General features: G+C 44.1%; 1 protein-coding gene across 1 annotated transcript in view; it reads left to right on the top strand.

Annotated features, from left to right (window-relative positions):
• The window catches only part of POLR3B (RNA polymerase III subunit B), a 776,005-nt gene that overhangs the window by 204,247 nt on the left and 553,000 nt on the right, over positions 1 to 18,758 (top strand). Inside the window, exon 8 of the mRNA XM_069228350.1 lies at positions 10,901 to 11,018. Within this exon, the coding sequence (XP_069084451.1) occupies positions 10,901 to 11,018 (118 nt within the window). The remainder of the gene's footprint in view (positions 1 to 10,900; positions 11,019 to 18,758) is intronic.

Raw genomic sequence — 18,758 nt, forward strand, 5'->3', positions numbered from 1 at the left:
TTCCACCTGCCAGTGCGTGGGAGCACTTTTGTGGACATTCACTGGATTCAGTTTGGCCCCTGGATATATTCAAAAGGTGAGAAATCTGCAGGTAAACAGATTATCTACAAGAAAGAGAGTTACCAGAGATAAGTAACTTGTTTGTCTAGAGCGTGTAGGGGTGCCAGAGAGCCTGGCGCTCAGGGACTTGTGAAATATGGAGGTGCTGACAGGAACCAAGGCTGAGAAAAACTGACCTTTCCTGGGCAGTGTACTGCACGAACAATGAAGCACCCAGGGTGCCTGATTCAGAAGAGTTTGCCTTCAAACAGAGGTGAAGATAGATTGAAGAGGTGGAGAGATTGGCAGTGGTGGTGGGTACTGCAAGTCTGGAGCATGTCAGTCCCTGCCAATTTCGAGTTAACTGAGAGCCTACAGCCCGAGGATTGGCCTGCACAACAAGCAGTGCTCCAGATAAGGCCAGGTGTGGCAACTGCGAGGCCCGGGCTGCATATAATTATCAGGTGAATGGTGAGGAACAGAGTAGCATGTGGGGGTGGGGACGATTTGGGGCTGGGACAACTCCCGCTGGAACAGGTGGCATTAGGCAGGGCCCAACATGAGGACGATGCGCGCAAGACCCACTTTTAAAAGGCATTAAGGCATGCAAGTGGCAGAGAGGTCATTGACAAATGGCATATAGGCCATTACCAGTACCGTGTCTGCTTGTGCACCCCAGGAAGTGGCATCTTAATGGGATACCCAGAATCATGCCCAGGAGAAAGTCACTTCTAGCTTTTCTCCCTGTTTTCCGAAGGAGGGAGGGAAATGTCAAACTTGCTGTTCTGTCTCTTAGCTGTAATGCACAAGGGACTAAGCCTAGGCAAGACTCTAGTTATGTCATAGTATCTGCTAGTCTGGTGAAGTTGATGGGCAGTAGAAACAAGCCGGTGTCATCAGTGAAAGATCTGATAGCACAAAAGCGATTCGAGAGGGACGGGTAACAACCACACCCTTTGCCAAAAAATGCTTCAGTCAACCCAGCCATCCTGCCCTTCACCCAGCCAACACTTTAGGCTCTGGAAGGTTGGCGCTCACCCTCTCCTCATGAGTGACACTGATAGTCACATTCATACTTGAAGGGGTGGCTCATCAGTAGTGGTAACCCGGCCTGGCTTACGTACTTGGTGCTGTCTCTAACCAGCAGGTAATGATTACTTTATGTATAAGAGATCAATCCCTTACACCTTATAGAATAAAAAGGATTGGTTTTGTTAATTGTAATACAGCTTTGCGTAATCAGGAGCTTCTAGGATGCATGGCTATTTTTATGTTGCAGCCTACCAGACAGTGCAGCAGTCTGGTTTGCTAAAGATATCTTGGTAACAGTCAGAAAGCCGTCCTAGGAATGCATTCTGCCTGTTGCTTGCCATTGACTTAGTGCTTTGTAACTCACATGTTCTTGTTTTTCCATTTGCTGTCTTTATTTGTTTGAGGCAGTCCTGCTTGAGTTAGTATCTTCCCTTGCCAAAACGCTATTTACAGGACCCTTCTGAATGCTTTCTTTCTGTAAACAAGCTTGTAAATCTTGTTTTTATCTTTTCACATTGGCTGTGCATTCAAAGACCGAGGTCCAATGACATTCTGAGGGCGCTTGTTTACTTTTCTTTCTCTGACTTCAAAGTGAAAGGATTTATGTGACAATCTTGCTGGATACTGAGGGTAGATAAGAGTTTTTTTTTTCCTAGCACACAACATTTAAATGAACAGTAAGTATTTTAGAATATATCCGAATTAGGAACACAAATAAAGCACATTTTTTGTTATTTCTGAAGTGAGTTGGAAACAAATACTTTAATACGATCAAAAATAGGTGATGCCATGTCCATACATTTCCGTCTGTGCACTGTATAGTTTTATTAGTAAAAATGTATGTCTGTGCAAACATAATGGTAATTTCATTTGAAAATGTGTTGTCTGTAATGGCAGTGTCCTACCACACCATGAATAATCCACTCTACTCTATGTACTCTGCACCACTCCATTTTACACAACTCCATGGCAATGCACTCTGCACCACTCCACTCCACTGCGCTCTATGCCACTTCATGCTACGCCTCTCCACTCTACCCTGTACTGCTTTACTCTATTCCAGTGCACTTTTCGCAACTGCACTCTACAACACTCCAGTCTAAGCCACACCAGTCTACTCTGCCAACTCTACTCTGTGCCACGATGCAACACTACCCTCCACACCGCACTGCACTTTATGCCAACACACTACGCCATTGCATTGTACCATGTAACAGTCAACTTTATAACCCTACACTCTACGCCAATCTGCTGTACGCCACTGTAATCTACTCTACAACTGCACTCTATGCTACTGCTCTCTGCGCCACTTTATTCTACGCCATTACACGCTATGCCACTGCACTCTACCTTACATCACTCCACTCTACACCACTTTACTCTGCTCTGAAACAGTCTACTCTGTGCCACTGCACTCTACGCTACTCTACTCTTAACCACTGCATTGTACACCACTGCACTCTAGTCAGCATTACTGTACTCTACGCCACTGCTCTCCATGCCACTCTACTCCACTTTACACACTGCACTCTGACCCTGTACTCTGTAACACTGCACTCTCTGCCACTGAACTCTCCACCACTCTCCTCTGCACTATGCCACTCTACGCTACTCCACTCTATGCTTCTGCACTCTACGGCACTAAACTCTACTCTGCACCACTCTATACAACTTTGCACCACTTTATGCCACTGCACCCTATACCACTCGACTCTACTCTGCATTCTACGCCACTGCACTCTGCATTCTACGCCACTGCACTCTGTGCCACTCTACTCTGCGCTGCTGCACTCTGCTGTGCAACTCTAATCTGCGTCACTGCATTCTATGATGCTGAATTCAGTGCCACTGCACTCTTACTATGCTCTTTAACACTCTATGCCAGTGCACTCTACCCCAGTCAACTCTACTCTATGCCACTCTATGCAACTCCACACTGTGCCACTCCAATACACAACACTCTCATAACACCGCAGGTGTACAACATGGCTAAAACACATTGGCAAAGCCAATAGCTCTTGCATAGGTGGGACCTACTCGGTTTGCTAATGCAGGTTTGTAAAAGGCATTGCGCTTCCTCTACATATTTGGGATATTTTAATCTTTGAACCATCTACAACATATACCGAACTGGGTGGGTAGAGTTCTGACTTGCCTGACATTCAGCTGTCTAGTAACACAGGCCATAAGAATCGCTCCTAGAGCCTTTTATAATTAAGGTCTTCTGATGCTCTTCTGTTTGGCATGCCCTGTGTCACAAGCACTTGTAAAGGTGGTAGGGTTTTTTCTGATCTGGTCCCAAACTTTGGAACACTATTCCCCTACATTTATATGCTCATCTTAACCCAATCAGATTTTGTAAAGCTTTAAAAACATGGCTATTTCAGTAAGATGTTTTGATCTTTTTCATCGACCAGACACCCTAATTGGGGAACTGTTGAGCTTTATAAATATACTTCCTCATAATCATTTAGAACTTTACAACCAATATGTAAAAGAGACAAAATACACAAGACACTACTGTGAGTAGTTTGTACTTTAGCCCTCCTGAGATGTAGTTGCATTGATCCACTGTTTATTGAGGAGCTTCAACAGATACCTTAGTAAAGTTGCACACCTGCTGCGTATTTGGACAAGGTCCACAATAATGTTGATAAGATGTCATAGAGTGTAGGAGAAGGATGTCTCCTGAAAGAGAACCCAAGTTTGCTAGGATCATGCATGCGAACAGTAAGTCAGGAGAGGAGTCTTCTGGATGGCAGTCAGCTTTGGTAATCCTGACTCTTCCTCAGTCAAGACTATTCACCTGTAGATCACTTTACAGTGGTTTAATGCATCTTCACTGATGAAATGTAGCCACTTGTATTTTTAGGTTTCAAAATGATTTAAGACTCCAACTGGTGGTTGAGAATCCCACATCATGTGATCTGGCCTCCTCCGTCTGGTTGTGCAGTGGTCATTATGAATGATATCTTCACAGTTTCTAAAGTTATCACTCTTGCTCCTTTCTTTCCATTTATTGCCATTGAGTGCGCACACTCCGCCCCTTTAAATGCAACTTTGCGCTCCCGCCTCGCGGGAAGCGCGTTTTCACGCCCACTGTTACGGCCGCTGCAGGAGGAAGGGGCAGGCCCAGGAGGCCCCTTTAAATTCAACTTCGCGCTCCCGCCTCGCGAGAAGCACGTTTTCACGCCCACTGTTAAGGACGCTGCAGGAGGAAGGGGCAGGCCCAGGAGGCCCCTTTAAATTCAACTTCGCGCTTTGAGAAATTCCATTAACTTAATTAGGATGGGGAAAAGGAAAGCCAGCAGCAATCTCGCTGGGCAGGGAGGGGTGAAGAAAATACCTCAACATGCGGCTGAAAACTGTACACTGACTCAAATTGATGACCTAATAGAAGAAGTAGAGAGCTTGCTAGCTACTAAATCTTCCAAGCCCTCTAAGAGAGGATCTGACGTTGCAATCAAAGACATAAAATCATTCTTTACTCCTGTGAATAATGAGTTGTTGCCTGTGTTACCATGTGGGACTCAGTTAGAGCCTACTACATCAGAAACTACGGCTAACTTCTTAGAGAGCCCTAAATTGAGTGTGTCTAACCAGCAGTGTAGTGTATCACCACTCATAAACTGGTTTAATCGCTTCTTACCCCTTGCCTCCCTGGTAACTTCTAGCATAGAGAAGAGTGTACCAAGGGAAGCTGAGGAACCACTAACTCATTTAGCCACTCAGGGGGAACGTCCTGTTGAGGCACAGCTAGTACAAATAAGAGCTGAAATAGTGAGTCTAAGAGAATATCTTACATCTTTCAGTCATATGATACATGAGAAGCTGGACGGCATAACTGCCGTAATTGGGGATATAAGGAAATCTTCTTTTAACCCTGAGTTTAACACTCTATCCATGCAAATCCAGCAAATTGAAACACCCCTGGCAGGAACACATAGGGGAAAGAAGGCTGGAGTGGTATCACAAAACTACCAATGGGAAGAACGTGCAGCCCCCGAAGTGGCCAAAATAAGTCAATGTGATACTAATCTGATAAGAGGAGGCAGTCACGAGGCATACAGTGATAAGCTTCTAGATAACAGTAACAAAGACCCCCTGCAGCGTACTCTACCAAGCCAGATCAAGTACCGTCAGCATGATGTATACATGACGAACATCCCAAAGTTAAGTTATGGAATAAAGGAACAAGGGGATTCACTCAAAAACAAAGTAATTCACTGGATAAGGGGCGTAAAGAAATGTAGGTCGTTACACGGGATGATATAGTAATTGCCCAGAGATATTCAAGTGACAGCTCAGAAACGGACCTTATAGGGCTGAAGCTGAACAGTCAGAGCTTAGTTAAGGGCCTTCTAGCGCTAGAGCAAAGATCGAGACCTGGTACCTCATCCCAAGTGACTCTTACTCAATCGATCCCCCCATCAATGGCCAATTTTTTTTCTTTAGAGGCAGACCTAAAAACCCATTGCTTCCCAGCATACGTACTTCAAGACGGGGATGCAGGAGTAGCCCAACTTCAACTGTAGATTGACGCAAAGCCCCCATAGTGGAGGCAGGGAGGGATGATCTACTTAGTAAAGAGGTCTTGGAATCCAGTGCCCCAAGTAATCTATCACTGGGCACTGTGGGAGCAGAGGCAGGAGCATATTGTAGTGGCCAAGTAGAAGGGAGGGACTGTGGAGTTACATCCTCTAAAAAACAAGACGAAAGAGAGATTGCAAAATACTGGGGATTGTATTAATCCCCCAATCAAATTTTTATCCTGGAATGTGGCAGGTGTGCTATCAAAAACAACCAACCCAGAGTGGTGTAGATTTATAGATCAACATCATATTGTTTTATTACAGGAGACATGGGGCCCCTTCTACGATCTATAGAGCAGGTTATTGGACTTTCCAGAAGGCTGCTCTCCCATCGCCATCTGGCAGGGCATCAGGGGGCCTGATAACTTGGATAAAGCATGATCTGTTCCCCAAGGCAAAGGAGCTACTTTCCCCCACTAGGGATATATTAGCCGTGGAGTTTGAACTTAGCAGTCCAAGGGGGCCTGTTCGCATAGTATTTGTAAACGTATACATTAGAACTGGCCCACAAAAGACCCAGATTGCTCTGCTAAATCTACTTATAGATTTTTTTATCATTTACCAGGGGGGCAGGCTTTAATTGTTGCAGGAGACTATAATATGCAACTGAGATGACATCCAGCAAGAAGGAATCCAGTTTGCAGACCCATGGGATAGATCAGGCCCGGCCCAGGTTGTAACAAAGAAAACAGGGGGAAGCATTAGATCTATTAGAGGATTCAATAAAAGTAATGGGGCTAAGAATAGTAAACGGGAACACGAAGTCAGATACCCTGGCGTTACCTACATATAGGAAAGGTCCATATTCGAGTCGTCTAGATTATGTTTTAGTAGACAACACATTCTGGAATTCTCTTATCGATATGGTTGTCTCTCCACGAGACGATAGTGACCACCAAGCTCTTTGCATATCCTCTCAACCTCTACACACTAACTAAGTGGGTGAAGGGCAATGTCTTAACTGCGACAAATGATTATAAAAACGCGAGATGGGAAATGGTGGCAGAAGACGTAAGCTTCCAGACACTAATATATAAAGTAGTTATATCAACACTTTTCCCCCTGAAGCACACTGACTCTGTACTGGTTGATTCGATTAATTTGCATAGTATTTTGGTCAACAGGCTAAGATCATATTTTCAGGTAGCAAGGAGGCAGGTAGAAGCGAGGGATAGACCGTTGAGATGGTTCTCTAGCTCCTGCCGACAGGCCAAAACACAGCTTTTGGGAGCACTGAAGGCAGGGAGTCGCTGAGAGATAAGAGCTACCAGGACTGCATATAAAACGGCATTGAAAAATGCCAAAAAAGAGTGGGAAACTAAATATTGAACACTCTCTGGTAGACGCTCTCCACGAAAAGGACTCAAAATTGTTCTGGAAACTAGTGGCAGATAAAGGACATTCCCAAAAGGTGGAGACCTACCCAGTAATCCAGCCAGGAATCTGGGTTTTACATTTTGGAGATTTGTATAGAGCGGTTCAAAACAGTAGCATTAATGTTCCCTTATCAAAATCGGAGGGGCCTTTTTCTTACACAACAACTTCTGGGTCAGTTATATCATCTAACTTTGATCTGGACCTTTTTTCCTTAAAGGAAACAACCTTGGCTCTTCAAACATTACGTAAAGGAAAGGCTCCCGGGCTAGATGGCATACAGGCGAATTGTATTTGTCCCGACCCAGAACTTGGTATTTATATTTAAATACACTTAGCAACGAGATTTTGAGGGGTGGAGGGCTTCCCCCCCACATGACAAGGAGCAATCATAGTCCCTGTTTTTAAAAAGGGGTCAAGGGAATCGCCAATTAACTACAGACCAATAAGTTTAATTGATGTTAGTCAAAACGTTTTCTGCAAGCAGGTCTTGACTAGACTGCAGACATGGATAGAGGACTCTCAGATCAGGAAAGGGGTGAGCACAATAGACCAGGCGTTTAGGTTTAATCTCCTTTGCTGGAAACACTTGACACTCAACAAGAGCCACTTGTATGTGGCCTTTATCGATTTAAAAGCTGCTTTTGACATGGTCCCAAGGGATTTACTGTGGATAGTCCTGGCGACCTACCAACTTGATGCAGAATTGTTGAGATTGATCAGGTATCTCCATGAGGGTACCTACGCCCAGGTACGCTGGTCTCAAGGTGGAGATTTGACAGAAGCCATACCCGTTGATAGGGGGGTTAGACAGGGGTGTGTATTGGCTCCCACGCTGTTTAACCTCTTTATCAATGGTGTGGTAGACCAGCTGATGCACTGTAATCATGATGCCCCGAAGCTAGCAGGAGCCCCTGTCCCTGTCTTAATGTTTGCGGACGATACTTTGTTGATTTCAAGAACCCCAATGAGCCTTCAAAACAAACTTGATGCTTTTTAAATTTTTTGTATTAAGAGGGGCCTTGAAATAAATCCAACTAAGACCAAGTTTATGGCCTTTAATCCGCACAAGTCATTTAGGGGGAAAATGACTATAGCAGGACAATTGGTAGAGAGAGTCAGTCAGTTTGACTATCTGGGGATCAGACTAGCGGACTACCAGCAGTGGTCGGCACAGATTGGGAAGAGTTTGTCTGTCCTCCGACAGAGGTCAGTAGTGATAGGGAGGAAAATTGCTAATATCGCGGAAGGAGAAATCTCACCTGCCATTACAGTATACAAGGCAACGGCAGTGGCTGCTTCATTCTGTGGTGCTGAGCTACGGGGGTATTGTAATTCCAGAGGTTTGACAACGATAGAAAACTGCTTTATGCGCAATTTCTTGCGGTTGCCGATAAGCACCTCTCTCATACCCCTTAGATTTGATTTAGCTCTAAACGAGATCCATAACGAAATTACCTTAAGACCACTTATGTACTGGGTCCGTCTTTGGACATCCGAATATCTGTCCACCTACCAAGCAGCAGCCGCTGAGCTTTTAGTGGACGGTGGTGCATTAAAAATTCCTTGGTTTAAACACATCAGAGATATGAGCCAATTCATTAAAATGGAGGAGGTGTGGAGAGATCCTTGCAATCTTACCAAGGAAGCAAAGGCACGCATAAGACGGTGTTACTGGGAGACTATCTTGGTGCATATTTGGACCAAAAAGACCCAGGATAGCAGGACACATCAGTTTTTAGATCATAAATGCAGTCCCAAGTTTGAGGCCTATATGGATAATATAAATCCCCCCTATATCAAAACTCTTTTTATCAAATTTAGGCTAGGGATCCTGACACGTAAGACATTTACAGCAAGGTGGAGCAAGGAGGATCATAACTCGAGTTGTTGCCACTTTTGCCATGAGCAACCAGAGACACTTGCACACTTTGTTCTTTTGCCCCAGATATTTGGCTTCTAGGAAGAAGTGGATTATTCCTCTATTTAGATCATTGGGGATAAGGAAATACAATACATCCTTACGAATTTTGGCAAGCGACACAAGTGATAAGGTAGTTTTTGCAGTTGCAAGGTATGTACAATGTGCATGGGCTACAAGAACCAGAGGAAACCTCGTTGACTGATTGGCATAGGCATAATTATTTTAGACAAAAGTAGATTAAGTGAAATCAAGATAGAAAGGCCTAGCTTCAGTCAGGTTTATAGGATCCTAAAATATATCTGTCTTGTATTGTTTCTATAACTATGAGTTAATAATTTAATTTAGAAGGAATTTTAAGGCTTTTTTATGTTTATGTGGAACCCTTTGTTTTATATTTTAATAATTTTACTGTATGATTATGGTATGCTGCTTGTTGGACACTTTTATGGCTTTTAGCCGAAATAAAGTTATTTATTGATTGATTGATTGAGTGCGCACACTCCGCACACTGAAAGAATCCTTCAAATGGATTCCCTCAGAGACCAGGAAGACAGTCACCCATGCACTCATCAGCAGCAGGCTAGACTACGGTAACACCCTCTACGCCGGCACCACACTCAAACGCAAACTCCAGAGAATCAAGAACACAGCCGCACGCATCGTCCTGGACCTCCCCAACCACGAACTAATCTCACCACACCTCAAATCCCTTCACTGGCTCCCCATAGACAAGAGAATCACTTTCAAGATCCTCATCCACGCACACAAATCCCTCCACAACACCGGCCCAGCCTACCTCAACGAAAGAGTGAACTTCTACACTCCCACCCGCAACCTCCGATCTGGCGATCTCGCACTAGCTACAGTCCCCCGCATCCAACGGATCACCACAGGTGGCAGGGCCTTCTCATACCTCGCCCCCAAAACCTGGAACTCCCTCCCCACCAACCTCCGCAAAACCAAAGACCACCTGCTCTTCAGAGAAAACCTCAAGACATGGTTGTTTGAACAGTGGACCCCCGCCCTAACCACCCTCGCCCCCCCCAAGCACCTTGAGACCCTCACGGGTGAGTAACGTGCTCTATACATTTTTTTGATTGATTGATTGATTCATGAGAGGTATCAACTTCTCCTTTAACATGTGTTTTCGACAGTTGGGAGCCACACTAAGGGCCTAAAGACGACGTTGGTGGATGGGATACTCCATCACAAACGTGACGGACATCCTGTCCGCCGTATTACAAGCTACATTTTATCCTATGGAACTGTAAAAACGGCGGGCGTGATATCCATCACGTTCGTGACGGAGTATCCCATATCCCATCCACCAAGGTCCTCATCAGTCCCTAAATGTTGCTTTACCCACAAAAGTCCCCGTGTCTGTTTTCTACCTGTTTTTCTGCCTGCATAATTATGAGCATTTTGACATGGCAGTTGCACTGCGATTCTTCTGTTTGATAAGCTATACCACGGTTCTTTGTTAAATCCTCTTACCATTGCAGTGTTAAAAATCCAATGCCTCTGTAATTTGACTGGTGTATATAAAATACTGCATTTAGTACTGGTATTATTTTTCACCATTTTGCATATGCTGAATAATAAAATACTTGATTTGGCATTTAGAAATGTAGTTGATAGTGTGGACTAAAACATTGTAAAGAAGTCTTTTGCCACACTGCTTCTTTTCAGAGCACACGCCACACATTCATGCTTACTTACAGGAGCCTTATAGCAGAGTAAATTATGGGCTTGAAAATGCTCACAAATTAGAACAAGTTATCAAGTTACACATAGCATATTTTTAAGTGGTACAATTCCAATAAGCTAAGCAACAACTTCAAAATCTCTCTCTCTCTCTCTCTTCCTCCCCTCCACCCCCCGCCTCTTTGTTTTTAAATTTCCCAGGGACATAAAATGCCTCTTTATCGTTTTTTCGCAGGTGGTTACTTCATTGTTAAAGGTGTTGAGAAAGTAATTCTCATCCAGGAGCAACTGTCTAAAAACAGAATTATTGTGGAGGCTGATCGAAAAGGAGCAGTAGGAGCATCGGTGACCAGGTATTGAAAAGGCATTTTCTGAAAAGCTGCTGTGCTGTCCAACACTTTTTCCCTGTGATGCTATAATGCATTACAACGATGCAGTGATTTTGAAAAGCATTCAAGGAGCTACACCTCTCTCTCCCCTAGATGTGGCCAGCTCCTTGACTCATTCACTTTGGAAAGAAACTGAACACCCACCTCTTGAAGCGGCATTTACCCTTGTGCAGCGCTGTCCGAGCGGTGGATCAAGTCTCTGTCCTTTCTATCCCTACACACTTATCTCCTCACCCTCCAATGGTCATACATCTCCTCTATCGGCTCCTACTTGACCTTCCTCACTGCTTGTAATTTATCTCTCATAAGCCCACTAATACTATAATCCAGGTTTGTGCAATGCAAATGCCCCAACGTACATAAATACATACCCTTGTAATCATGGCCAAATGTAAAGTATGCAATATAAAAAGAAAGATGAACTTTTGTAAGTGTGATGAGTAGACACTGACGTGGAGAAGTGACAGTAAAACTGATTCTTGCACTGTTTATTTTAATCTGTGTGCACAGAAGTCCTCTAATCAGAGAAATCAGAAATCTGAAAGTAAATTGGATGTGGTAATCTTTGAATGCATGTGCAAAATCTGAGCTTAGTTGACCAGGGTTGCACACATAATGCACTCCCTGCCCAGGCTAAGGATTGCCCCTCCCACAAAGCTGCATAGGGAGTGGTGGTTGTGGTGGTGCTAGCAGATTATAGTTCTCGTTTAGTCATTTTTAGATCTTGATTTCATTCAGATTTAGCTGTGTGTTGGCAGACCTGTTGTTGCCAATGCTGAACATATAGTTAGAGTGCCTTTTAAATCAGCTCCTTGATCATAATTTGCAGGGCTTTATTGCCTATCTCAGGTGTATGCGCTTGATCCAATGGCTTTCCTTCCTATTGTTGGGTTTGTCCTTGCCAGGATCATTCCAGTCTCAGTGTTCTGATTGTATGAGGTGTATGCTTCCCCTGTAAGCTGTATTCAGCAGTTCAGGCTTGTACATGTGTTTTCATGCACTCTCCCACTGTTTCTCGGCCTTCCCCAATGTTAGTTTTTCTCTCTCACCATCTCTCTCGCTCTCTATCTCTCTCACACACACACACTTTTCTCGACGATCACAATGCCACTCGATGTACGATATTTCTTTTTTCCTTCCTTCACTCGCATTTGCTTTTCACTTTTTTGCCACTGTAGTCTAGTGCTGATACCCGGCTGTCTGCAATATTATGACTTTAAAATAAAAATGTCCGCATTGTGTCACGATGGAGGCATGTACGTTGAAAGCGATCTTGGAATGAGTTTTCCTAAGTAGAAAACACATTGCAAGGTTGCGGGCTGTGTGAGCAAATGTGCCTTGACACATGCGTTTTGGCTAAAAGAATTGCCAAAACCAAAAACTGAGGCATTTTGACTTTGCCAGTGTTCGTTAAATAAGCCCCTTGTGAGGAGAATACTTAAATGACCTCAACTGTTAAGTAGGATCACACCCTACTACCCAAAATCCTTGCCTTTCCTCTGGTATTTTCTGTATGTGGTTTGAATCTTTGTGTGTAGGTGTAGGAATTGATGTGCTGGAGAAATTATCTTCTTGGGACCCAGAGTGAGAGTTGCTCAAGGTGGTGGTTATCCATTGGGTTGTTCTAGTCCGAGGTAAATTTTATATATATATATATATATATATATATATATCTCTCTCTCTCTCTCTCTCTCTCTCTCTCTCTCTCTCTCTCTCTCTCTCTCTCTCTCTCTCTCTCTCTCTCTTTCTTCAGTTCTTCATCTCTCTCCCCTTCTTCAGTTCTTCATCTCTCTCCCCTTCTTCAGTTCTTCATCTCTCTCCCCTTCTTCAGTTCTTCATCTCTCTCCCCTTCTTCAATTATTCCTGTGCAAGCTTTTGCCTGGCAGCTAAAGCACTAGGGCTCTAACACAAAAGATGTTGATGCGGTCTGAGCAGCCTCACCTGTAGTACCCACTTGGATTATCTCTGAGAGGACACACCTTGGGCTTTAGTGCAATGCTGTTGCTGTGTCCTGCAAGAAGGAGAACAAAACTGGACTGCGCAGAAAGAAACAAGGGTCGGGTCCCTGACTGTAGTTGTGGTGCTATTCCCCAGCATCTTCTGCTAATAGAACACTATTTGATAAATCATACTTAGTTTAGGGAAAATCCATGGTGGATTCTTTTGGGGAATGACTGTGTGACAAAAAATACTGAAGTAATTTCTCCAAGCCTTAATAAATTTGAGTTGTATTTTGTGTGACCATCGAGAGGATTCCGGAGAAGATGTAAAATAGTTAGATTTAAGTAAGAATCAACAATGTATATGCGTCTAAACTAAGGCAGTGGAGATTATTTTGGGAATTATTCTTGCACAACTGTTATGTTTTTTTTGTCTGGTGTTTTTTCAACCCTCTTTAACACCTGTATATCAAGCACACATTATCCTTACTGTTTCCTCTTGATTACAGATGTAAAAACATGTTGTCTAATTGTTGTAATGTACTAACCACTTATAGTGCTCAATAGCATGTTTTTTATTATTAATTTTCCAGGTTAAAAGGTATGTGTCATGGTAAAATTTGTAGATAATAGTTTATTTCCCCTAAGCTTCCCCTGCCTGATTCCACTTGTGGTACATTCTTTCTGTTGAGGAATGAGTCTGTCTTAGAATGTTGAGCGAGAGTGTGGAAGGCGAGGTGACAGAGAAATGATGGAGATGGAAAGTGGAGTCTTGAATAAAGACTTCGGCACTCAACCTCGCCTACATCTCATCTTTATAACATTGGCAAAGATTTTCCTGCGAAAGGGGGCAGTTCCAAGCTCCTCCCCTTCTGCGTACTTTCACTCCAACTCTCTCTTTTACAGTCTTGGTAAACCATTATATACCTTCTAGAAACCGCCCAGGCTCAAGAAAACTGAAACCCTGGAAGAAGGTACTGTGAATTTAAAATAGCCAAACCTCTATTATAGTCTTCTTATAGACTCCTCGCCTTTTCTGAAGTCACTATTGGATTCATTATCAATTTATAAATCATTTTCAACGTTCCTGCAGGCATCTACTCTGTAAGTTCTCCGTGTGGATCCTTTCCTATTCTCTTCAGAATTGCGTAGGTTTTGGGGAATTTGGCACTCGGCACAATCTGCGGCGTAGCTCTCACCCTCCCAGCGGCGCATACCAGTGTGCGATCAGTAAAATAATCTCAAAGTACAGTCTCTGTTACTCATTTATTCAGCTGCATTAAAATCGTCGAAGGCTGACGTTACTGACTGCAACGAAGATTCCACCTTCTTTGTCTGCAACAAAGCTTCCACCTTTTCTGTCACGCAGCCCCAGCATTAGCAGGCTTAGTAAAATAAACTTAACCTCAAAGACCTTTCGTGATTCCCTCCACGCTGCATCTTCCGAAGACCACCGTGCAGCCTACAATCGGCGAGGGCTCTATAGATGACGCGCTGCCCTCTTCCAGAGCATCGTGTTTCTTCAGAGACGCTACTCGATTCCACGTTCCTGAACACAGGAAGTGGCAAGATCTACCTTCACAGTGACAGTCGAAAATATATTTTCTGCCTTCCCCGGTCTCTTAGTCACACCATCGGGTGGTGGGAGCTCAACAGTTTAAAGCGTGCACCTTGGTGACACGCACGCCACAGTAGTGAATTTTGTTTTGGTCACTGGGAGTGCTACAATTCAAAACATGCACCTCAGTGACCTGCACACCAAAGTAGTAATTATTACCATCTGGACTGTGGGTCCACCTCGGTGACACGCACACCGCAGTAGGGAATGTTGTTTTCCTCAATCGCACTTAGCACAAACTTTACATTTGCCTCAAATTTTGGAAAGGTATACTGTGACATACACACCAGTAAACGTTTCAAATAAACCGTGTGTCCCAGGGAGCAAGTACACACTTTTGTTCCTGCAGCACATTTCAGTATTTATTCCATGGTGACATGCACACCATCTTACACCGTCTAGAGCCTTATTTTGCAAACTGAATACACTATTATAAAATATTTCACTATATTTACTGAAAGTAATTGTAGTAACGTGCCACTGTTGGCATGGTTACCCCCCCCCCCACACACACACACTTTTTGCCTAGTGTTGATGCCAACTTCGATTGAAAGTGTGCTGAGATCCTGCTAACCAGGCCCCAGCACCAGTGTTCTGTCCCAAAATCTGTACCTTTGTTCACACAATTGGCATACCCCTGGCACACAGTTAAGCCCCTTGGAAAAGGTACCCTGTGGCCAGGGAAGGACCCCAAGGGCTGCAGCAGCCTGTATTATACCACCCTAGGGGACCCCTCACCAAGCACATGCACACTGCCTTTTCAGCTTGTGTGTGCTGGTGGGGAGAAAAGGGCAAAGTTGACATGGCACCCCTCCCAGCGTGCCATGCCCACAAGCCACTGGCATAGGTAAGACACCCCTCTAGCACGCCTTACATCCCTAAGGCAGGGTGCACTATACCACAGGTGAGGGCATAGCTGCATGAACAATGTGCCCCTACAGTGTCTAAATGCATTCTTAGACATTGTAAATGCAGTTTTGCCATATTGAGTATATGGTCTGGAAGTTTGTCATTACAAACTCCACAGCTCCATAATGGCTTCACTGAAGATTGGGAAGTTTGATATCAAACTTTCAGCACAATAAACCCCCACTAATGCCAGTGTCGGATTTATTGAAAAATGCACACCGAGGGCATCTTGGATATGCCCCCTGTATGTTAGCCAAACTGCTAATGTAGGACTGACCGGTCTGTGCCAGCCTGCCACTTTCAGACAAGTTTCTGACCACATGGGGTGAGAGCCCTTGTGCTCTCGATGGTCAGAAACAAAGCTTGTCCCGGGTGGAGGTGCTTCACATCTCCTCCCTGCAGGAACTGTAACACCTGGCAGTGAGCCTCAAAGACTCAAGCCTCAAATGACCGTGCCCCAGGGCACTCTAAGTAGTAGATTTGCCCCCCCACCCCTCCCCCCAGACAAAGCCCCACTTTTGGAGGTAGGTCCGGCGGAAAGATTAGGGAGAACGGGGAGGAGTGACCACCCCAACCAGCTGGAGAGGATCCCCAGGCAGTTCTGAACAAGTGCCCTCCGTGGTTTGACCTCTCCACCCCTCCACGACGACGCCCGCAGAGGGAATCCCAAGGACCCCCTGACTGCGAAGCTCCGGACGAAGATATACGAAAGAGACACTGCACTCGTAGCCCCCAGGTCTTGGAGAACATGACCTCTGGTGCAGCAACGTTCAGCAGGCGGCACTCCTCCCTGTCCAGCCTGTGATTTGCCCGAGTCAACCTCCTTGACCTCGCCTGCAGCCTCTGAGGGACCCCCGGGTTCCCCTCATAGAGAATCAATGGAGACCTGACATCTTGTTTGCACCCTGCACCTGCCCGCTAGTGCCGCTGAGGGTGTAATTTTGTTGTCTACTTGTGCCCCCCCCCCTCTAGTGTTCCTCTAAACCCCCCCAAGTCTGCCCTCCGAAGACGCGGGTACTTTCCTGCCTGCAGATCTGGAAACTAGTGCCCCCAGTCTTCATAGGAACCCATGTTAATTTTGCCTATACTTTGACCTCTGCACCCAGCAGCCCCTGTGTTGCTGGTGGTGGGTGCTTGGGGTTAACTTTAACCCCAACCTGTGGACTTCCTCACCCCCGGAGTGGGTAACGAAGAAGTGCACCGTCAGACTCCTGACATATCACCCACAGGGTACACTAAAGATCCCCTTTCTATCAAGGGTATGGTGAAGTCACACATTACTTTCAAGAGTCGCTCTACTGTTGGCAAAATATACGTGTCAGAGGAAAGGTCCAACCTCCTCACATGGCAACACCAAAAATAATTAGAGATAAATTTAGATCCCAATAACCCAGAACAAGTCTTCTCTGTTAATCCATCCATATCGAGGGAACAACTATGTAATGAATTTCCAGATGTATTCTCAGATAGTTTAGGAGTCCTCAATTCCAACATAAAATCAAGCTTAAAGAACATGCAAAACCTGTTGTACACAAACAAGACCTATACCACATCTAATGTGGGAACCACTGAGAAAAGAGCTAAACAAATTACAGAATTTAGGAGTAATACAACTTCTAGACTGTTCGGACTGGTTAGCCTCAGTTCTAAAAGCAAAAAAGGCACATAGTAAGAAGCTCAAACTGTGTGTGGATTTACGTGACCTAAATGACAATATATGGATCGAAAGGCATCCTTTACCCCGCATCCATCAAATGTTAAGCACCATGGGGGAAGCTACATGATACACTGTCCTAGACCTTTCCATGGCTTATCATCAAGTCGAGTTACACCCAGAATCCATATGGTTGATGCCGTTCACCACTCCAGTGGGCATGTACATGTTCTACAGGATGAATGTTGGCCTAGCATAAGCGGCAGCTGTCTTCCAAAAAATAATGCTACAAATATTAAAGTATCCCCAAAAAATGTGCTTCCAAGGTGATGTCCTGGTGTACGGCGCTGGAGTGGGGGAACAAGACAGGTTATTACGCACAATCCTCACTAAATTGAAAGAAGCAGGTCTAAAGCTAAATACAAAATTGGGGTAAGTGCAGTGCACTATTTAGGACATACAATTTCTAAAGAAGGATTCAAACCCAAGGTGTGTTTACTTGAAGCCATAAAAGAAGACCCTTCCCCAGAAAACAAGGAGGAACTCAAGTCCTTCTTAGGTCTAGCAGAGTATATGGCCAAATATGGTAAATATTTTGCTGACCTCACACATAACTTGAGGGACCTTTTGAAGAACTATGTGCATTATAAATGGTCAAAGGAAAATCAAAAGTAATTTGAAAAATTGAAAGAAGCAATTCTATCAGCTTCTTACTTGTGCAGTTTTGATTCCAACAGGAAAACTATACTCACCACCGACGCCAGCAACAAGGGTTTTGGAGCCACGCTTTCTCAAAATAATTGATAATAAAGAAATAATTGTTGCTTTTGCTTCCCGTTCTCTCACCAAGTGAGAAAAAAATTAGCACATCTTGTATTGCTAAATGGTATTAGGTTTAGAAAGTTTCTATTTCAACATCGAGTATGTTCCAGGTAATTCAAATACAGCTTCGGATTTCCTATCCTGAGTTCCCCTTAATAAAGAAGAAGAATATGAAACGCCAGAGTACCCCATATTAGAGATTCATTCCCCAGCCATTGCTACCAAAGAATGGGAGGAGGGATTGCAAAGGGATAACACGTTACAACAACTCAGGACACACATTATTCATGGGTGGTCTGATTTGATTTTTTTTTTTTTTTTTTTAATTTAAAAAAAAAAAAAAAAAAAAAAAAAGGTAAACGAGGAGATTCTAAAATTCTGGGTGGTACACCATAAAATCAACATTAATGAAGAGTTTACAATAGTAAAACATAAGATAATACCTCCTGAAGAAGTAAGAAATAAAGTCATTGACCTAGTGCATGAAGGACATTTAGGTAGGAGTCTTACCAAGTCTAGACTTAGAGAACATTATTGGTTACTTAATATGGATTCTGCAGATAGAATCGAAAGTAAAAAAACTGTTCCATATGCCCTAATAGTGATGAATCCAGAACTATTCGTAATACTCCCTTATCACCAGTAATGGTGCCTGACAAACCATGGGAAATGCCAACATTAGACACTATTGGTCCCATGAACCACAAGGGTCGCAAGAAATGTTTTGCATTAGTTTTAATTGACTGTCAATCCCGTTGGGT

This window comes from Pleurodeles waltl, chromosome 4_1, assembly GCF_031143425.1.
Source record: "Pleurodeles waltl isolate 20211129_DDA chromosome 4_1, aPleWal1.hap1.20221129, whole genome shotgun sequence".
NCBI lineage: Eukaryota > Metazoa > Chordata > Amphibia > Caudata > Salamandridae > Pleurodeles > Pleurodeles waltl.